The following is a 15,844-nucleotide window of genomic DNA, read 5'->3' on the forward strand; positions in this document are numbered from 1 at the left end:
AACAAGAAAAAAAAAAACCCCAAAATAAAACCACTCCCTTTCAGCAGCTAAAAGGTATTCTTAGTAATAAAGTCTCCTGGTTATTAAAGAGTTATTAGCACATGTAAAGATGATAGTGGAAAGAAATAAGAATGTGAAAATAATTCAATTCCACAAACACAGATTACTGCCTATTACAGTGATGATAATGATGTTGAGAATGACCCAAGCTACCATATACTGAAAACCAGTAACTAGGCTCTATGCTTTATATAAATTATCTCATCCAATTTATACAAGAATCTTATGAAAAAAATTTTTAATAGTTGAGAAAATGGGAGCCTTGAGAAGATAATTTGCCAAAGTCTCACTAATGCTTGTACTGAGAATCAAACTCAGGTCTATTTGACCTCAGAGCTAAAGCCAGGCTCTTGAGAGCAGTTTAGAGTAAGAATTCTTAGGGGAACAGGAGAATTCTATACAGAAGGAAAAAAAGGATATGGTTGCAGCCACACTCCAAGCACTGATCCCAGTGCTATGTTGTAGCAGACAGAAGAGCAATATAAGCGTCCTTAGACTTAGCTCATTCAGAAATGAAAAATATGATTCAGACACAGAGGAGTAGAGCTCAGAACAGAAGACAAGAGGAAGCTAGCTGAAGATTAATGACATTTCTCTGGGCACCCATTTTGTGAGCATGTGATGGAGGACTTTCTAATGGACATGGCAGCAGAAGAAGCTGGTCCAAGTGATAGCTACTATTGTTGAACTTTCGCAGCCAACTTCCAACTCATGTTCCCTGGCCTGCACAGTATGCTGTCTAATTTTGTAATAATATACTATTTTTGGTGATTAGCTTCACGTATATCCCCCAACATAATGTGCATGCATTGAGAACAGAGACTAAGTCTGATACTGTGTCCCCAGCCCTTTGTGGGTTTTTTTTTTTTTTAAAGATTTTATTTATTTGACAGAGATCACAAGCAGGCAGAGAGGCAGGCAGAGAGAGAGGAGGAAGCAGGCTCCCCGTGGAGCAGAGAGCCCAATGCGGGACTCGATCTCAGGACCCTGAGAACATGACCTGAGCCGAAGGCAGAGTCTTAACCCACTGAGCCACCCAGGCGCCCTCCCCAGCCCTTTGTTAACCACAGTCCGACAGTAATTGATTAACACATATTTTTGAACAAATGAGTGAGTGAACGAATGCATGCTTAATCACCATATTGCTGCCATTGTACCTAGTGTCAGAATTTACAGATCTGTGACAGTTCTGGCATCTAAAGGGCTTCCAGCCTGGTGGACAGATAACCGTGTGATAAATGTGGTATAGTGTGGGAAGAGCAACGAAATATGTATGTAAGTTATAGAAGCAGCAGGGAGGAGGAAATGATAGACAAGTGAAATGGAAGGCTAGAGACAAAGACAAGAAGAAGAGTTATTTCGTTCCTCTTCTGATTCCACAGGCTCTCTCAAGGAGAAAACCTTCAAACCAGAAACGGGAGAAAAGATATATTAGTAAGGATTTAACATATAAAAAAGAGGTAGGAGACAGTGAGATAGTTCTCAGCTGTTTTCTATAAGAATCCCCAGGTCCAGGCCATTCGTGCTGTCGAGCAATGAAAAAGCTTGAAGCTATGGTTGGTCAGTCTAATAGGTATGAAGTCCTATGGGGAAAGGAATCAAAAGCTGATCAAAATGGGAGTGAATAGGACACCTGGGTGGCTTAGTCGGGTGGGCGTCTGCCTTCAGCTCAGGTCATGATTCCAGAGTCCTGCAATCAGGCCCCATGTTAGGCTCCTTGCTCAGCGGGAAGCCTGCTTCTCCCTCTCCCACTCCCCCTGCTTGTGTTCCCTCTCTCACTCTCTGTCAAATAAATAAATAAAATCTTTTTAAAAAGTTTTAAAAAATGGGAGTGAATTGTTTAAAAAGAAAAACTAATTCTAGGTAATACTCTAGAATTATTTAAACAGATCGCCTCTGTATATTTGAAGAAAGAGAGCAGTGACTACTGGAGTTATATCTGAGTTATGTCTGAGTGACTACTGGAGTTATGTATGAGTTCACTGGAGTTATGTCCACAACCTGGGAGGGGGTAATGTAACACATTCCTATATACTGGAAAGGTCCCATCTGGAGTACAGTGTCCATTTGTCAAATTAAGCTCCATGCAGAACCTCAAACTATACAATAGACAAAAGCAGGAATAAGGTATAGAGCCCTGACATCATGGAACATACCTAGAAAACCACTGATCTAATCCTGTGATTCTCAGGCAAAAGTTTTCATGCTCTTTACATAAAAGGGGAGAATGCAAACTGATTAATAAGTATGGTTGGATACTTGAATGTTTAGTTATTTGAAGAATTGAAAATGTCTCTAATAACAGGGAATAACAGGAATGATCAGTTCTTTCTCACCACTGGGGAGATTGGGAAGCAGGGTGTGGCACATACGCCAACAAGTCTCATCAGAGGTCATGGTGGGATGATGAAGGGGAGAGTCCTCTTTTCCTCTTCAGGATCACTGCTCTGAGAGGATACCCCAAATTTGACCCTGTCTTGTTAACTACAGTTTTTAATCTTGGATGAAGACTAAAGGATGGGCCTATCATATCTGAGGATGACAAGATCAGGTTTATTCAAATTAAAGAACAGATTTTATTGATCACTCTCTGTGTGTCCTGTCCAGCACTAAACAGGATTCTTGCCTGGAGATGTATAAAGATTTAAGATGTGTGATGATGCTGACCCGATTTACCTGGACTTTGTTTGTTTGCTTGCTTTTATCTTTTTTTTAAAGATTTTATTTATTTATTTGACAGAGAGAGAGATTATAAGTAAGCAGAGAGGCAGGCAGACAGAGAGGGAAGCAGGCTCCCTGCCAAGCAGAAAGCCCAACACGGGGCTCCATTCCAGGACTCTGGGATCGTGACCTGAGCCGAAGGCAGAGGCTTAATCCACTGAGCCATCCAGGTACCCCTGCTTGCTTGCTTTTTGTTGTTGCTCTTTTACCTACTTTTACTTAGTTAATATGAACACACAAAATGATCAAGTTCCAAAAAGCTACTGTATCTTTAGTGTATACTCAGGGATAGAGCATCCACAATCTGGGAGGCAATAATGTAACACATTCCTATATACTGGAAAGGTCCCATCTGGAGTACAATGTCCAGATCAAATACCACATTTTGAGGTAGACATCAATAAATGCCACTATATCCAGAGGAATGTAACAGGAGTGAAAAATGTCAGAAAACCATGCCTTAGGAGGATTAATGGGAAGAACTGAGAATGTCTAATCCTACAGAAAAAAACATATGGAGCCCACATAACCCACTTGTCAAATATTGGCATAGCCATCACCATTGTTTTCAAACACTTGGGAGTTTGGAGAACAGGGGCAGGTTTTATTCTGTGTGCCTAGAGGGCAGAATTAGGGTTGAAAGTTAGGAATAGATGGCAACATTCTGGTCAATGTAAAGAAGAAATTTCTAACAATTAGAGCTGGCTAAATAGAATTGGCTCTCTCAAAAAGCAATGTGCTCTGGGTCATCAAGGATGTGCAGTAAATGGCTTTGTATGGGACATGGTTTTGTGCTATGAGTTGGATAGACAATCTAGTCACTAATTCTCTGGCAAAATAAAGAAAAATATTCATATTCTTTTGCTATTCTGTCAAATCTTATAGTATCACTCTCTGTTCATTAGTTGTTAATTGCAGATGGCAAATTGGAACCGATTTAATTATACCCTCCAAGAACCAGGCAGATTTGCTTGTTTTGTCAACCTGTAAGAATTTTAACAACCTGAATTTATAATGTGTCTGTGGCTTGTGTACCACCACCAAAGTCACCAGAAAGGATGATAATATCAACATATAAGACATATAAACTATCATATATTCTGTTATCTTCCCTCTGGTTTAGACCAGCACTGCTTCTTTTATTGGTGGTTGTTAAGCCAAATGAATCCAACAATGTGCCGGTAAATATTTAACAATGGTGTCTCCGAAAAAAAAAGGGGGGGGGGGCTTCTAATCTGTTGTGTTTGTCAAGTTCCATGATGTAAATAGTTTCATCATGGCTGATTTCAAGCTACCATTGAGAAGATACATGCACAATATACCTTAGTGAGCAACTTTTATGAGTTGATGCACTCTCTAGTTTAATCAGGAGAATTAGTTCAATCAACTTCTCTGAAACCAGAGGATCAAAGTATATTGCATAGGAAGAATGTAAATGTTTGGTTATACATGTTTAATTGTTCCATTACAATTAAAATACCAGCAGTATTTTGAAAGAACATATTCTTAATTGTATTGCATTTGCCCTAGGGCTAAAGCACGGTCTCTTAGTCTCCATCACTACAGTTAGGTGTCTTTTTTCTATGCTTGTCAAAACGGGTTGTGCAGATGTCATGACAAGTATTTGGCAAATATAAAAATTTTTCATTTGGCTTTGGAGCAGGACTCCATTTAGAGATACTTTCCAGAAGCACTTGCACTCACCATGTTTTTGAGCAATCTCTCCAGAGTCTAACAGAAAAGTTCTGTTGGGATAAATGGGGTTAAAAAAATACCATGACCCCTAGACTCTGACCCATCTAATAAAGAACTATAGTGTGACAAAATAGTTAAAAGACACATTCCCAAAGTTTGGAAACTATAGATTTGAGATAACAGCCTGTGTCAACCATCTCACAAACCCTCAATCCTTTATATCTTCTAGAGCATTTGGGATAGTCACCTAGAGGTTAGTAAATCACACGACTGTTGAAGGGATATAAGGAACAGGGCAGGAGGTGAGGGTGGAGACTTACGTCCCACGGGTGAGTCACTAAGTGAATAAAGCATGACCATAAACATAAGACTTCAGGTGAAGAAAATTTAGATAGAGATTTTTTAAAAGGTTGATCATTAAAGGAAGAGTTACCACTTGGCAACTCTTGTTTTATGAGGACAGAGAGCAAACAACCAAGCATCACTCAAGAAACACATTCATGACTGAAAAATTGGGAAAACTGTATAACTCTGGGAAGTAATTGTAAATGGTGCCAGAGTGGAGACAGACCCTTGATCTCAGAAAGAATAAAAAGAACAATCAAGGTTGAAAAAACGTTGAGATGGAGAGCCCGTCAAAGCTGTGAAAGCTAAATTAAATTTCCTAGAACAAGGTAGTAGAAGCCAGTGAGATATAACCCAGAGGCAACTGAAATGCCAAGGTTCTTTTGAACATAAATGGCTGCCTAATGCGTTTTACAGATATATGTGAAATGGGAATAAAGCCTAATGTAATTGTTCAACAATGTGGTGCAGATGATGAAATCTAAGCACTTAATTTGGAAAAGAGTATAGTATTAAGATGACTGCCTTGATTACTGTGAAGAGTATGACATGTTTGAATGGGCTTGACAGGGAAAACGGACTATTCTCTGTAATTCAGAAATCTAAAGCTAGCTATTTCTTCTAGGAACAAGCATTTTATTCATTTAGCTTTCTCTATTGATTGTTTTTTTTTTTTTGACAAAGTTTGGAACACCAAATCCACCAACAAAAAGGACGCCTGAACCCCCAAATCGAATTAAACTTCTTCTACACATCTAATTGTATGTACTACTTTCCAATGTGTCTAACTCATAATTTGATTAAGAGGCAGATTACTCAATAAGAAGCAATTTTACAATAAGAAACTAAATTCCTATTCTACAATAAGAAACTAAATTCCTATTCTTTTTTGTTTCCAAAATATTTATCATAAGGGAACATCAGGAAGAGGGTAGTGTATGTTTCTGTTTACTAATCTTTCACTAGGAAGGCCCCATCAGAAAGGGTGCCATTGCATAAGCAAGTTCTCTATTTGGAACCTAGAGAAACACCATGGAATGACTTGGAGCTGCAAGTGGAAAGAGAAATTTCTAGGAAAAAGGAAACTACTAGGTTCCATGGCCAATGAGTTTCCTGTGGTGTTGTATATGATATCCATGGGGAGGGCTTTTGAAAGTGTCTTGACAGATGCTACCTTCTCTCTTCTTACTCAATAGATAGTTCACTACCACTCACAGAGGACCTCCTCCAGTCAAAGCCAAAATGAAGTTTGTAACACTCCTTGTTTTCCTCTTTTGACTCCTTTCTGTGCCAGTGACCCTCCTCTGGCCCCAATCAAAATAATGGAATCAATCTAACTACATTTATTTTATTACTTACTCCAGAGATATTAATATTTCAAGATAAATGTTACATTAAAAGTGAAATTTCAAGTATCTGAGTGATTATTTTTGGATAGCTAATGTTTTTGGATAGCTAATTTCAGATTTTTGGATAGCTAAACCTTAGACAAGTATAGCCAATGATATTTTAAAAATCATAAAAGTTAATATACTAGAGGAATTATAATTAAAATATACAACTGTTTCTTCATTCAGTCTTCTCAGATTTTTTTTTTTTTAGCAAACTAGTCCACATTGCTATGATTCTTTAATTAGGTTCGTGTGACATATTTCTGAGTTTCTAAATATTTCCAGTACAGAGAGGCTAAGATCAGATCACCTTAGAATCCCATTATGTTTTTGCTTGGTATTCATTTGAAAGGAGCAATGATATCCAAATGTCTTCTGTTTATATCTTCACCAAAAGGGAAAGTTGCATGTTGTCACTTATCAGTGACAAACCAAGCCATGACACCCACTCGAATGACTGCCTCTCCAACTTCCAACACGAAGCACAATAAAAAAAAAAAAAAAAAAAAAAAAGGATGAATCAATAGGAGAATGCTTTGTTTTTCTGCTTCTTCTTTTCTTTTTCAGCTTATTAAAGAAAATGCACAAAAGTAGCTGAATAAAAATTACAGTATCAGAATATATGTCTGCCTCCTATAGAAGGTTCCTGTAGGTGTGTGGCTGTTCCTAATGTTCATCACATGTATAATGTGCCTCAAAGTTCACCACGATAAATCTTCTGGCTCTCAGATATAATTATAGTCTCCCAGCTGTTAAAAACCACTGCACACAGTACCAAACTCCAGAAAGGTACGACTCCCTATAGGTACAGAGATTGTCCTTCCCAATGCCTAGGAGGGATAATCAATTAATTTTAGAATAGGAAGTAAAAGGATAATAGAATCAGTTTTCTATGGAATGAGTCAGTGTTTAACATCACTGTGCTGCTTTTTCTTTAGCACACATGGTCTCATAATTTACCTATCCCACTGGGTCTTTGTTAAGATTAAATTGAATAAAGTTTACAGAATGCCTGGCAAATAAAAATCACTTAATGAATGACAGCCCTTACTATTGTTTTGCCAATATTGAGTTTGGAGCATGACTCTGTTCTTGGAGTGGGCATAGAATTGTTTTACAGTGGGTTAGAAAGGCAGAGGGTGGATTTCAGAAGCAAATCTAAGAATTATTATTAAATCAAGCGATAGGCAAAGCAATCATGAAACACAACAATAATAATGGATTACTACCAAAAAAAAATCTTAGGAGACTTCCAACGAAATTTGCCAAAAATATCACCAAAGGAAATATGAGACATGTTCTAGGCTAGGTTGCTCCCAGCTTAATTTAAGCAACTGCCTTCTTACATAGTTGGGGAAAAGGCAGATAGATAAATTGCAAAATACATAAAAACAAGGTACTTTAAAACACACAGCACACCTCCGCTGCCTGACTTTGTACTGGGAACTGAAGTTCCCAAGCTTATTGGTGCTTTACCTATTTAATAAGAGGCTCCCTATGTTCAGTATCATGGACAACCTAAAAAGCATTTCCTTTGTCATTAGCTAATGATGAGAGAGCGTTTCCTATATATTGAGAGGTCGATGGATCAGTACATATTTAAAGATCGTCTTTGCTGGATGAAAGATGTTTTCTGAGCTGTGTTTCTCTCCACTTAATCTCTAATGCGGCCTGGACACCTCCTCCACATCTCTTTAGTAAGTCAAAATCCTCTCCCAATCAGTGATGTCCAAAAATAATCTCATTAGCTATCCCTTCCCTTCCAGTCCCAGCCCTAACCCACTCCTCTTCCTGGGTTCCTTGCCATATCCTCCTCAAAGAGAAAAGCACTATTACCCACAACCTGTTCAGTTTTGTAAGCCAGAAACTTAGGACTCATTCTTAACCAGACCCTTCCTTTCCTTTCAAATCCAGCCTGTCATCAGGAACTATTCAATTTTACTTCCTACACTTCTCCTTCTGTCCATTTCTCTTCATCTCCCCTGCCACAGGTCTGTCTAACTTCCCATCATCTCTCTCCTGGACTGCTGTGATAACTTCGTAACTGGTCTGACCTTGTATGTCTCCCACCAGCATGGCAGCCCTTACCCCCAAATTATCTTTGCATCATACCATGAACCTGATCATGTGATTCTACTACCCGGACCCCAAGCTCAAAACTCTTGGATGACTTTTGATGCTCTGAGGATGAAGAGGGGGAAAAAAAAAATGCCTTAACATGGTCTACAAAGCCCCGTCTTGCCTCCTTCATGAATAATCTACTTTATGAATAACCTATTCTTTCTGTCCCTGTTCCAGCCCCCCTAGACTTTGAGTGCTCACTGTGCTTGCTACAGCACAAAGCAGTTTGGCTCTTGCAGCTGCCTGAGCCCCTCTGGCCAACCCTTTGGCCTAGTTAGTTGTTCAGATTTCAGTTCAGTTGTCACTTCCTTAAAGAAACCCGCCTTGACCTCTGAACCATACCAATTCTCGGTTACATACTTTCATAACCCCTCGCAACTCTCCTTTATAGCACTTAATGAAGCTATGATTTGATTTTGTCTACATGATGGATATTTTTCTTTCCTACTACTAAGAAAGTTCTAGGAGAGAAGGGACCACATCCACATCTATTTTTGATTCCAGTTAGCCCAGCCCAAGCATAGGGTCTACAATGTGATAGTACTTAACAACTAATATTTATGGAATGAATAAACAAATGGTGTCAGGTTTTCCACCTTGCTTTCAGTGAAGACACTTTGCTATCTTTGCTTAAAAGAAAAAAAAAAGCCTCAGCAGGTGGTCTGTTGTGTAAAATATCCAGTTTGGACTATGAATACAAGTATGAAAATGGTTAATTCAACCAAATTAAGGTAAGGATATGAGGTTTTGCAAAAAAATAATAATAATAAATATATATATATATATATATATATATATATATATATTTTTTTACCTTTAGTTTTAAAGAGTTCAGCTTTTCCTCCCTGAGGTGTTCTCTCAGCATCTCCCGGTGGAGCCTCTCTTGTTCTCTTGCAAATTCACCAAGAGTGTACTGGCGCACGCTGTTATGACGGCTGGACATGCCCAAGGTGCTGCCCCCTTGACTGGGCACGCTCGTGAAGCCTTGCCTCCTGGTGAAGTAGTACACGGTGACACAACTAAAATGCACATTCTTAGTCCTTAGCCGCTTCTCTCTTTTGAGGATGGAGGAAGCTGAAAGAGAAAGGAACAATTCAGCGAACACCCAGGGCAGCATTTTTCAGATGAGGTGGAGAATTAAAAAGTACCATTTGATGATATTAAATCTATGGTCAACCCTTTTTGGCTAGGAGACATTAAAAATGTTATATCTGAGAGCAGGCACCGATTTCTATTTCCTTTCTTAAATTTTCTTCTAGCTAGGGGTGCCTGGGTGGCTCAGTGGGTCGAGCCTCTGCCTTTGGCTCAGGTCATAGTCTCAGGGTCCTGGGATCAAGCCAGAACCCTGGCTTGAAATATTGGGCTCTCTGCTCAGCAGGGAGCCTGCTTCCCCCTCTCGCTCTGCCTGCCCCTCTGCCTGCTTGTGATCTCTCTCTCTGTGTCAAATAAATAAATAAAATCTTCTAAAAAAAATTTTTTTTTCTTCTAGCTGTAGTGGAGTAGACTTCTAAGTCTTCTATAATGGCTATCTGAGCAAACTTTCAGGAAAGTTGCCAGTAGTCTATGAATCAGTGGCAGAATTTAATTTTATTTCCTTAACATCTTAAGTTTTGGTTTTATGGTTTTCATATGAGTTGCATCATGCTCTAATCAGAAAAGACGCACTACAGACTCTTATGTTCTGGATCTTATTTTTATATCGAGGGCACTTGGCATAGAAAAGTGTCTATTTAGAAATTTTAGAAAATTTAAAAAAGGAATACAAACTCACAAAAAAGGCTCAGTGGCCCTATTAAGACATTTTTACAACCTAAATCTAACAAAGCTTTCATTTGATAAGAACCACACTTAAATAGCATTACAGACAGCGAGATTTTATTACGAGTACACACTAAGACAATTGAAGATGATCATGAAATATATCAGAACCTTTATTATTAGTTACAGGGACAGTAAGATGCATTGAACATCATGGAAATCTGATATACACACTGTAGTGAGGAAAAGAGAGACACACATAAACATGACCTTTCTGGAGTTGGAAGGCATGCTAGACATCATCTAATGCAGTCCTTCTATTTTATGAAGTAGGCCAGACTTGCAGAATTTCAGCGAGTTTTTGCAATGCAGATACTCAGTGATAAAGTTAAACTTAAACCTAAAAGCCCATAGTGTGGTGCCATATTATATGATGCTTCTCCACTAGGGAAGGAAAAGTTCACTGAATTGAGGAGTAAAATACAGAACTATGCTCTTATATATGTCATTCCCCGCCCCCCACTCTACCAGTATGTTGAAGTTCTAACCTTCAATACCGCAGGATGTAACCTTATTAGGGAATGAGGTCCTTATATAAGTGATCAAGTCTAGATGAGGTCATTAGGGTGGGTGTTAGTCCAGTACAACTGGTGTCCATATAAAAAGGGAAAATGTAAACACACATGCACGGAGGGATGACATAAAGAGACAAAGGGAGAAGTCCATGTGAAGATGGACACAGAGATTGGGAGTGTGCTGCTGAAAGCTAAGGGATGCCTAGGGCTACCAGAAGCTGGAAATGCCAGGAAAGCTACAGCATTCTGAGAGAGCATGGTTCTGCTAACATGTTGATTTCAATCTAGTCTCTAGAACAGCGGGACAAGAAATTTCTGTCGTGCTAAGCCACTGAGTTATTGGTACTTTGTTTCTAAACTATATGCATGTTCAAGTAGAAAATTAGACAGAAACAATAAATTGAGGAAAAATCCTTGGATAGTAACAAGTAATTATAAGCTAACATTTATGGCGTGCTTCCCAAGTGCTATACATACATGCAAAGAATCTTACATGAACTATCTCATTTATCCTGACATCTCCTTGGGTTGGTATTAACCATGTCTCTAGCTGAGGAAACCAAGTCACTAAAGGTTAAATGACATTGTCAAAGTCATGAAACCAGTCTTGAAGCTGGGATTCATCATTCCAGGGTCCAGGCTCTTAACCACCATGTCACACAGACAGCTGAAGCCACCCTAAGGGAGTTGAACAAGGCTGAGACTGGGTGTCATACTACTTCTGGTAGATGTCAGCTGCAGCTGCCTTCAAAGAGGATTTTGATTTAGAAGGCTGTATAAGGCTTTCTAAGCACTGAGAGTAAAGGGACGACAGTATCACTTTGAATTTATATAAGACTCTTCTTCCAAAGAGGTTCAAGTTCCTTTATCTCCTATGCCACCCACCCCACCTCACGAAGCCTTCCAACCAAAAACAGAGAGGCTGTTATGATTCATCTCATTGCATGAATTGGTTAATTCAATAACTATAAACCAAGGGCCTACCATGCGCCAAGCACCTTCCAGATGACTGGATATATCAGTGAAAAAAGCAGATGGAAATTCCTGCCCCCATGGAGCCTCCATTTCCAGGAATGAGAAAGGCAGACAGAACGAACAGATTCAGAAGTTTACAGAGTTAAGCGAAATATGACATTTGGGCAAGAATTTCATTTTCCCAACTTCTCTTCTCTACTCTTTCACTTCTCCAGAGGAGACTGCCAGAAAGCAAAGGCTTTCAAACGTGTACACAACTTTCCCATTTTATTTATGTATATGTTCACTGCACATACTTGTACTCCTGGCAGCAGAGACAATTTTCAACTTTGATTTAAAAGCTCTGAACTGCTTCATAACGGTATGTTTAAATCATCTCAAAACAGGGAAGAATTTGTCAAAATGTAAAAGATTACCGTCGAAGGAAAAATTCAACAACCTGTCTAGTAACTTGCCATCCTATCTGAGAGTCTCATCTGTCACTACCTTACGGCAGGCGAGAGCCTCTGGTTTGGGGTGATAACCTTCAACCTTTTTCACTCTTTATATCATAGAATGATGCCCTTACGACATTACCTTTCAAGGCCATGACTTTACAGATTTAAAAAAAAAAAAAAGACTTTAATGAACTCATTTAAAATAATTATTATAAAAATCTCTCATGAATGACCTTATTACTTATTTTTTAGGTAATTCATGGTAGTCTAGACAAATTTTCTTTTTAACATGTATTTAGATTTGTACCTGTACTTTTAGATTAGAAGAACTCTTCAACCTTCTGGTTGAATCTATTGTGATATGAATCTACCACTTCCCAAAAGCCAGATTACCTTTTCCCAAAAAGACATAGTTTAGAGACAGTTTTCTAAGGCTCTGAGGATAACAATAGTGGCAGACTGTGGAGTCCCTTCCCCTGGGCTCTTGGCATTGCTAACATGGTCAAAGTGTGTTAGGGTTGGATTGGTATCCGTTCCTATCCACCACGGTTTAGAATTCAAACCTGTGCTTATCCTTGTCCTAGAATTTGCATATTATAAATAGCACCATAAAAACAATGACCGAAATGCCTATGGAATATATTTAAAAGGAAAGCTTTGAAATACTATAAGATCGGCCTTGTGGGAGATATTTTAAATGTGGCTTTTCTGAATATAGGAGCCACCCACGACTCTCTTCTGATGATTGAATTGGAGAACTAGAATGGGCCTTTATGGGCTATCTCCTGCCTCCAGGCCCCAATTTGACTAACATCACAAAATGAAGTCATAAAAAAGAGTCTGTGTTCCTCAAGCCTGGGAAAAACAGGCCAGATTCACTCAGCACATCTGCCTTAGGGAATCTGAAACCTCCCTCATATGCCTACCTTGTAACTTGTGCCATTTGCAGAGGGATTGAACTCTACTTTGTGTCTCTACAGAGTTCAGAATTTACTTTACCACTGTGAGGTCAAGAGCAAGTAGAAAAGGGGTGAAGGTGTCTTTCACTACTTCTTTGAAAAATAATTAGTCTGTTTTCATACATGATACTGGATTTTTTTTTTTCGTGTCTTTCATCCCAATTTCTTTTATGCCTTTCACAGTTACCACTCTGAAGCAGAAGTGTCTAAATGCCACGGCACTATGTATACTGCCCAGGACACAGATCCTGAGAACACCATTATGGTTCCCACCAGGGTACACTGGTGCTACTGTAAAATGATCACATATTATGGCGACAAGATCAATCTTGGTAAACTAAAGGAATAAAGAGCACGGAGTGACTGATGTTAGTTATCTGCAGAATATAGCCTTCCTAAAATAATGCTTTAGAAGTGAATGGGGAAGAGAACTCAGAAATTGCCTAATTCACAATGCCAGGATAAGAACGTAAGTAGATAAAATAAAATAATCTGTGCCATAAATTACATCAAGAGTTCACGAACAGAGTGGATTAGAAATGGAAGCCAAAACTCAAAGTTGGGCACATGTTTCCAAGACCATTCTGGGACGCCAATGCTTTGATGGGACAATCAAATTAAGCTCTAAGAAAATTCATCTGACTCTGTTCCCCTTCCACACTCATCGACCAACCTGTTCATACAAATTGGAATATATCCTCAGATCAACAAGACTATTCAGTTGACTCATTAATTTTATCTCTTGCTGAAAATAATCAGATTTGTTCAGATGTATAAGTCAGTCATTTCTGAGTGTGGTTAGTATGTGTCATTACATCTGAGACTGCCTTCTCTGCAGGCAAGAGACCATCCTGTCTCTGGGCCCGTAAAATTGAAGACCAGATCTTAGACCATTGATGCCACCATAGTGCAGCACTCCGGAGCTAATAATGCTTGAGCAGCAAGCCAGTGACCCTCTCAAGGCACTTGTTCTTTTTAGTGTCAACAACTATCAGCAAAGCACTGGCATAGCCTGACAGGCAGAGAGCAGTAAACAGAGCTATTTTTTTTGGCACTAAATTTGGTACATGGTGGTTGAGATTTTGTGGTCCAGTCTGATGTCGAGCAAGGGGCAAATTATGGACAATATTAATTCTACCATGGGGGGTCTCAAGTCAATAATAAACTTCTCTCTCCTATGTACTGCGCTCAGAAGGAAAATGCCAGATGATCTTTAAGTCCAAATTTTGAGTGTATTTGTCATTTATTTGGGGGAAATTTGGTCTAAGCAAAGTGAAATTACTGAAATTAACTTGTTTATCTGGTAAATCCTGGGCAATAAAAACTCTTGTTTTTTAAAACATACACACCAAATTAATCAGAGGCTCTGGAAGTGTGCATGCTGTTTCTTACCTTTTGAAGAACAAATCAAGATCAAATCAGTTATGAAGTCATGAAGCCTAGCTTACAAATAGAAAATCCAGTTTTCCCAGAAAATATTTTGTATAAAAATTAGCCTCATAGCTCAGGTATCACGTCAATTTCCAATGGCTAAAGTTACTAGGATTAATACAAAATATGCCCTAGTCTTTGCAAATGGCCTGTGGTCATAGTCTCATGTCCTTTCCAGCTTGCTATGATTGTCCAGGTTGGCCCCTCTTGATCAGGTGTCAACAACAAGGTCCCAGATCTTAACCATAGGAGTGAAAATGGATCCAGCAACCAAGAAATAGAGGAGGAGTTTCTTTGAAAATGAAGCCTATTAAAAGCAATCCTTTCTCATTCTAATTCTCCCTTTTTATTCTTTTAAGTTACATCCTCAGGTTTCCTGAACATACTTGCCGCAGTCACGTCTTTCATTATTTTGCTCAAGTAAGGTATTTAGGGCAGTAGTAAATCATTCAAGTGGGACAAACTCCACAAGATTGATAATAAGGAACTATCTTGGGGCATGAGTGAATGAGAGGCAAGAGAAAGGTAAACTAATGTGGGATATTTTCTTTCCGACCACGAACAAAATCCAAATTACCTTAAGGGTTAAAATGTAAAGCCATCTATTATCTATGGCTAAATCAATGCTACATTATTGTGTACTCAGTTTGTTATTTTACACTCAATAATGAAGGGTATAAAATGCATACACACAGTCACAAACAAAAGGAAGAGGATCTCCCAAGTACTAGGCAGACAATACTGGGGTCTACCCAATATGTTAGAATCAGAGTGCCCTGCATTTCCTAAAAAGTAATCAGAACTGAAACAGAACCAATAAATGCAAGAAAATGTTAGAATCCTCCAAATAGACGGCAAATCAGGGTTTTTTCCCGTCCCCTTGTATTATTGCCCTTTTACTCTGAAATAGCACTCAAAAACAAAAATAAAGGGAAAATAGCTCCCACTTACAGGGATGTTCGTGATGGTAAATCCAAGTTTGTATTTGGCTCCCTACAGTGTGAATGATAGCTCCAAATGCTTTTAAAATTGTAGCACGTCTCTCTCCCAAGGCTCTAAATGTCACTCTTCCCCCGTCTTCAACCAACCAAACAACTCGTGTGCTGGTGAAGGGGCAAACAGACTTGCACCATATAAAATATGATAAACATACATAAGAAGCAGCCATCCTTCTGATATCAGTCCTTCTGTAGAGGAGGAATAGTTTTATAATATTTAGGCAAGATTAGATCCTTTAATCATTTAGCTACACGTATTTTCCATTCTAATATTAAGTTGAAAATATTCACAACGGATTGCCCTCAAGACTAATCACGTCTTTTGTGAACTGCAGCTTCTAAGTGAAAAAAATTCAAGATGACACCCTTTTGTTTGAA

At 38.8% G+C, this 15,844-nt stretch overlaps 1 protein-coding gene across 5 annotated transcripts in view; it reads right to left on the reverse strand.

Moving 5' to 3' along the window:
• CSRNP3 (cysteine and serine rich nuclear protein 3) overlaps window positions 1-15,844 on the reverse strand; it is a 203,036-nt gene that overhangs the window by 18,626 nt on the left and 168,566 nt on the right. For all 5 annotated transcript variants that reach the window (XM_004743988.2, XM_004743985.2, XM_004743987.3 and 2 more), the window contains one exon: window positions 9,148-9,407. In XM_004743988.2, coding sequence (XP_004744045.1) covers window positions 9,148-9,407 — 260 coding nt within the window. The remainder of the gene's footprint in view (window positions 1-9,147; window positions 9,408-15,844) is intronic.

This window comes from Mustela putorius, unplaced genomic scaffold (genome assembly GCF_011764305.1).
Source record: "Mustela putorius furo isolate JIRA1106 unplaced genomic scaffold, ASM1176430v1.1 tig00003869_pilon_pilon_pilon, whole genome shotgun sequence".
Taxonomy (NCBI): Eukaryota; Metazoa; Chordata; class Mammalia; order Carnivora; family Mustelidae; genus Mustela; species Mustela putorius.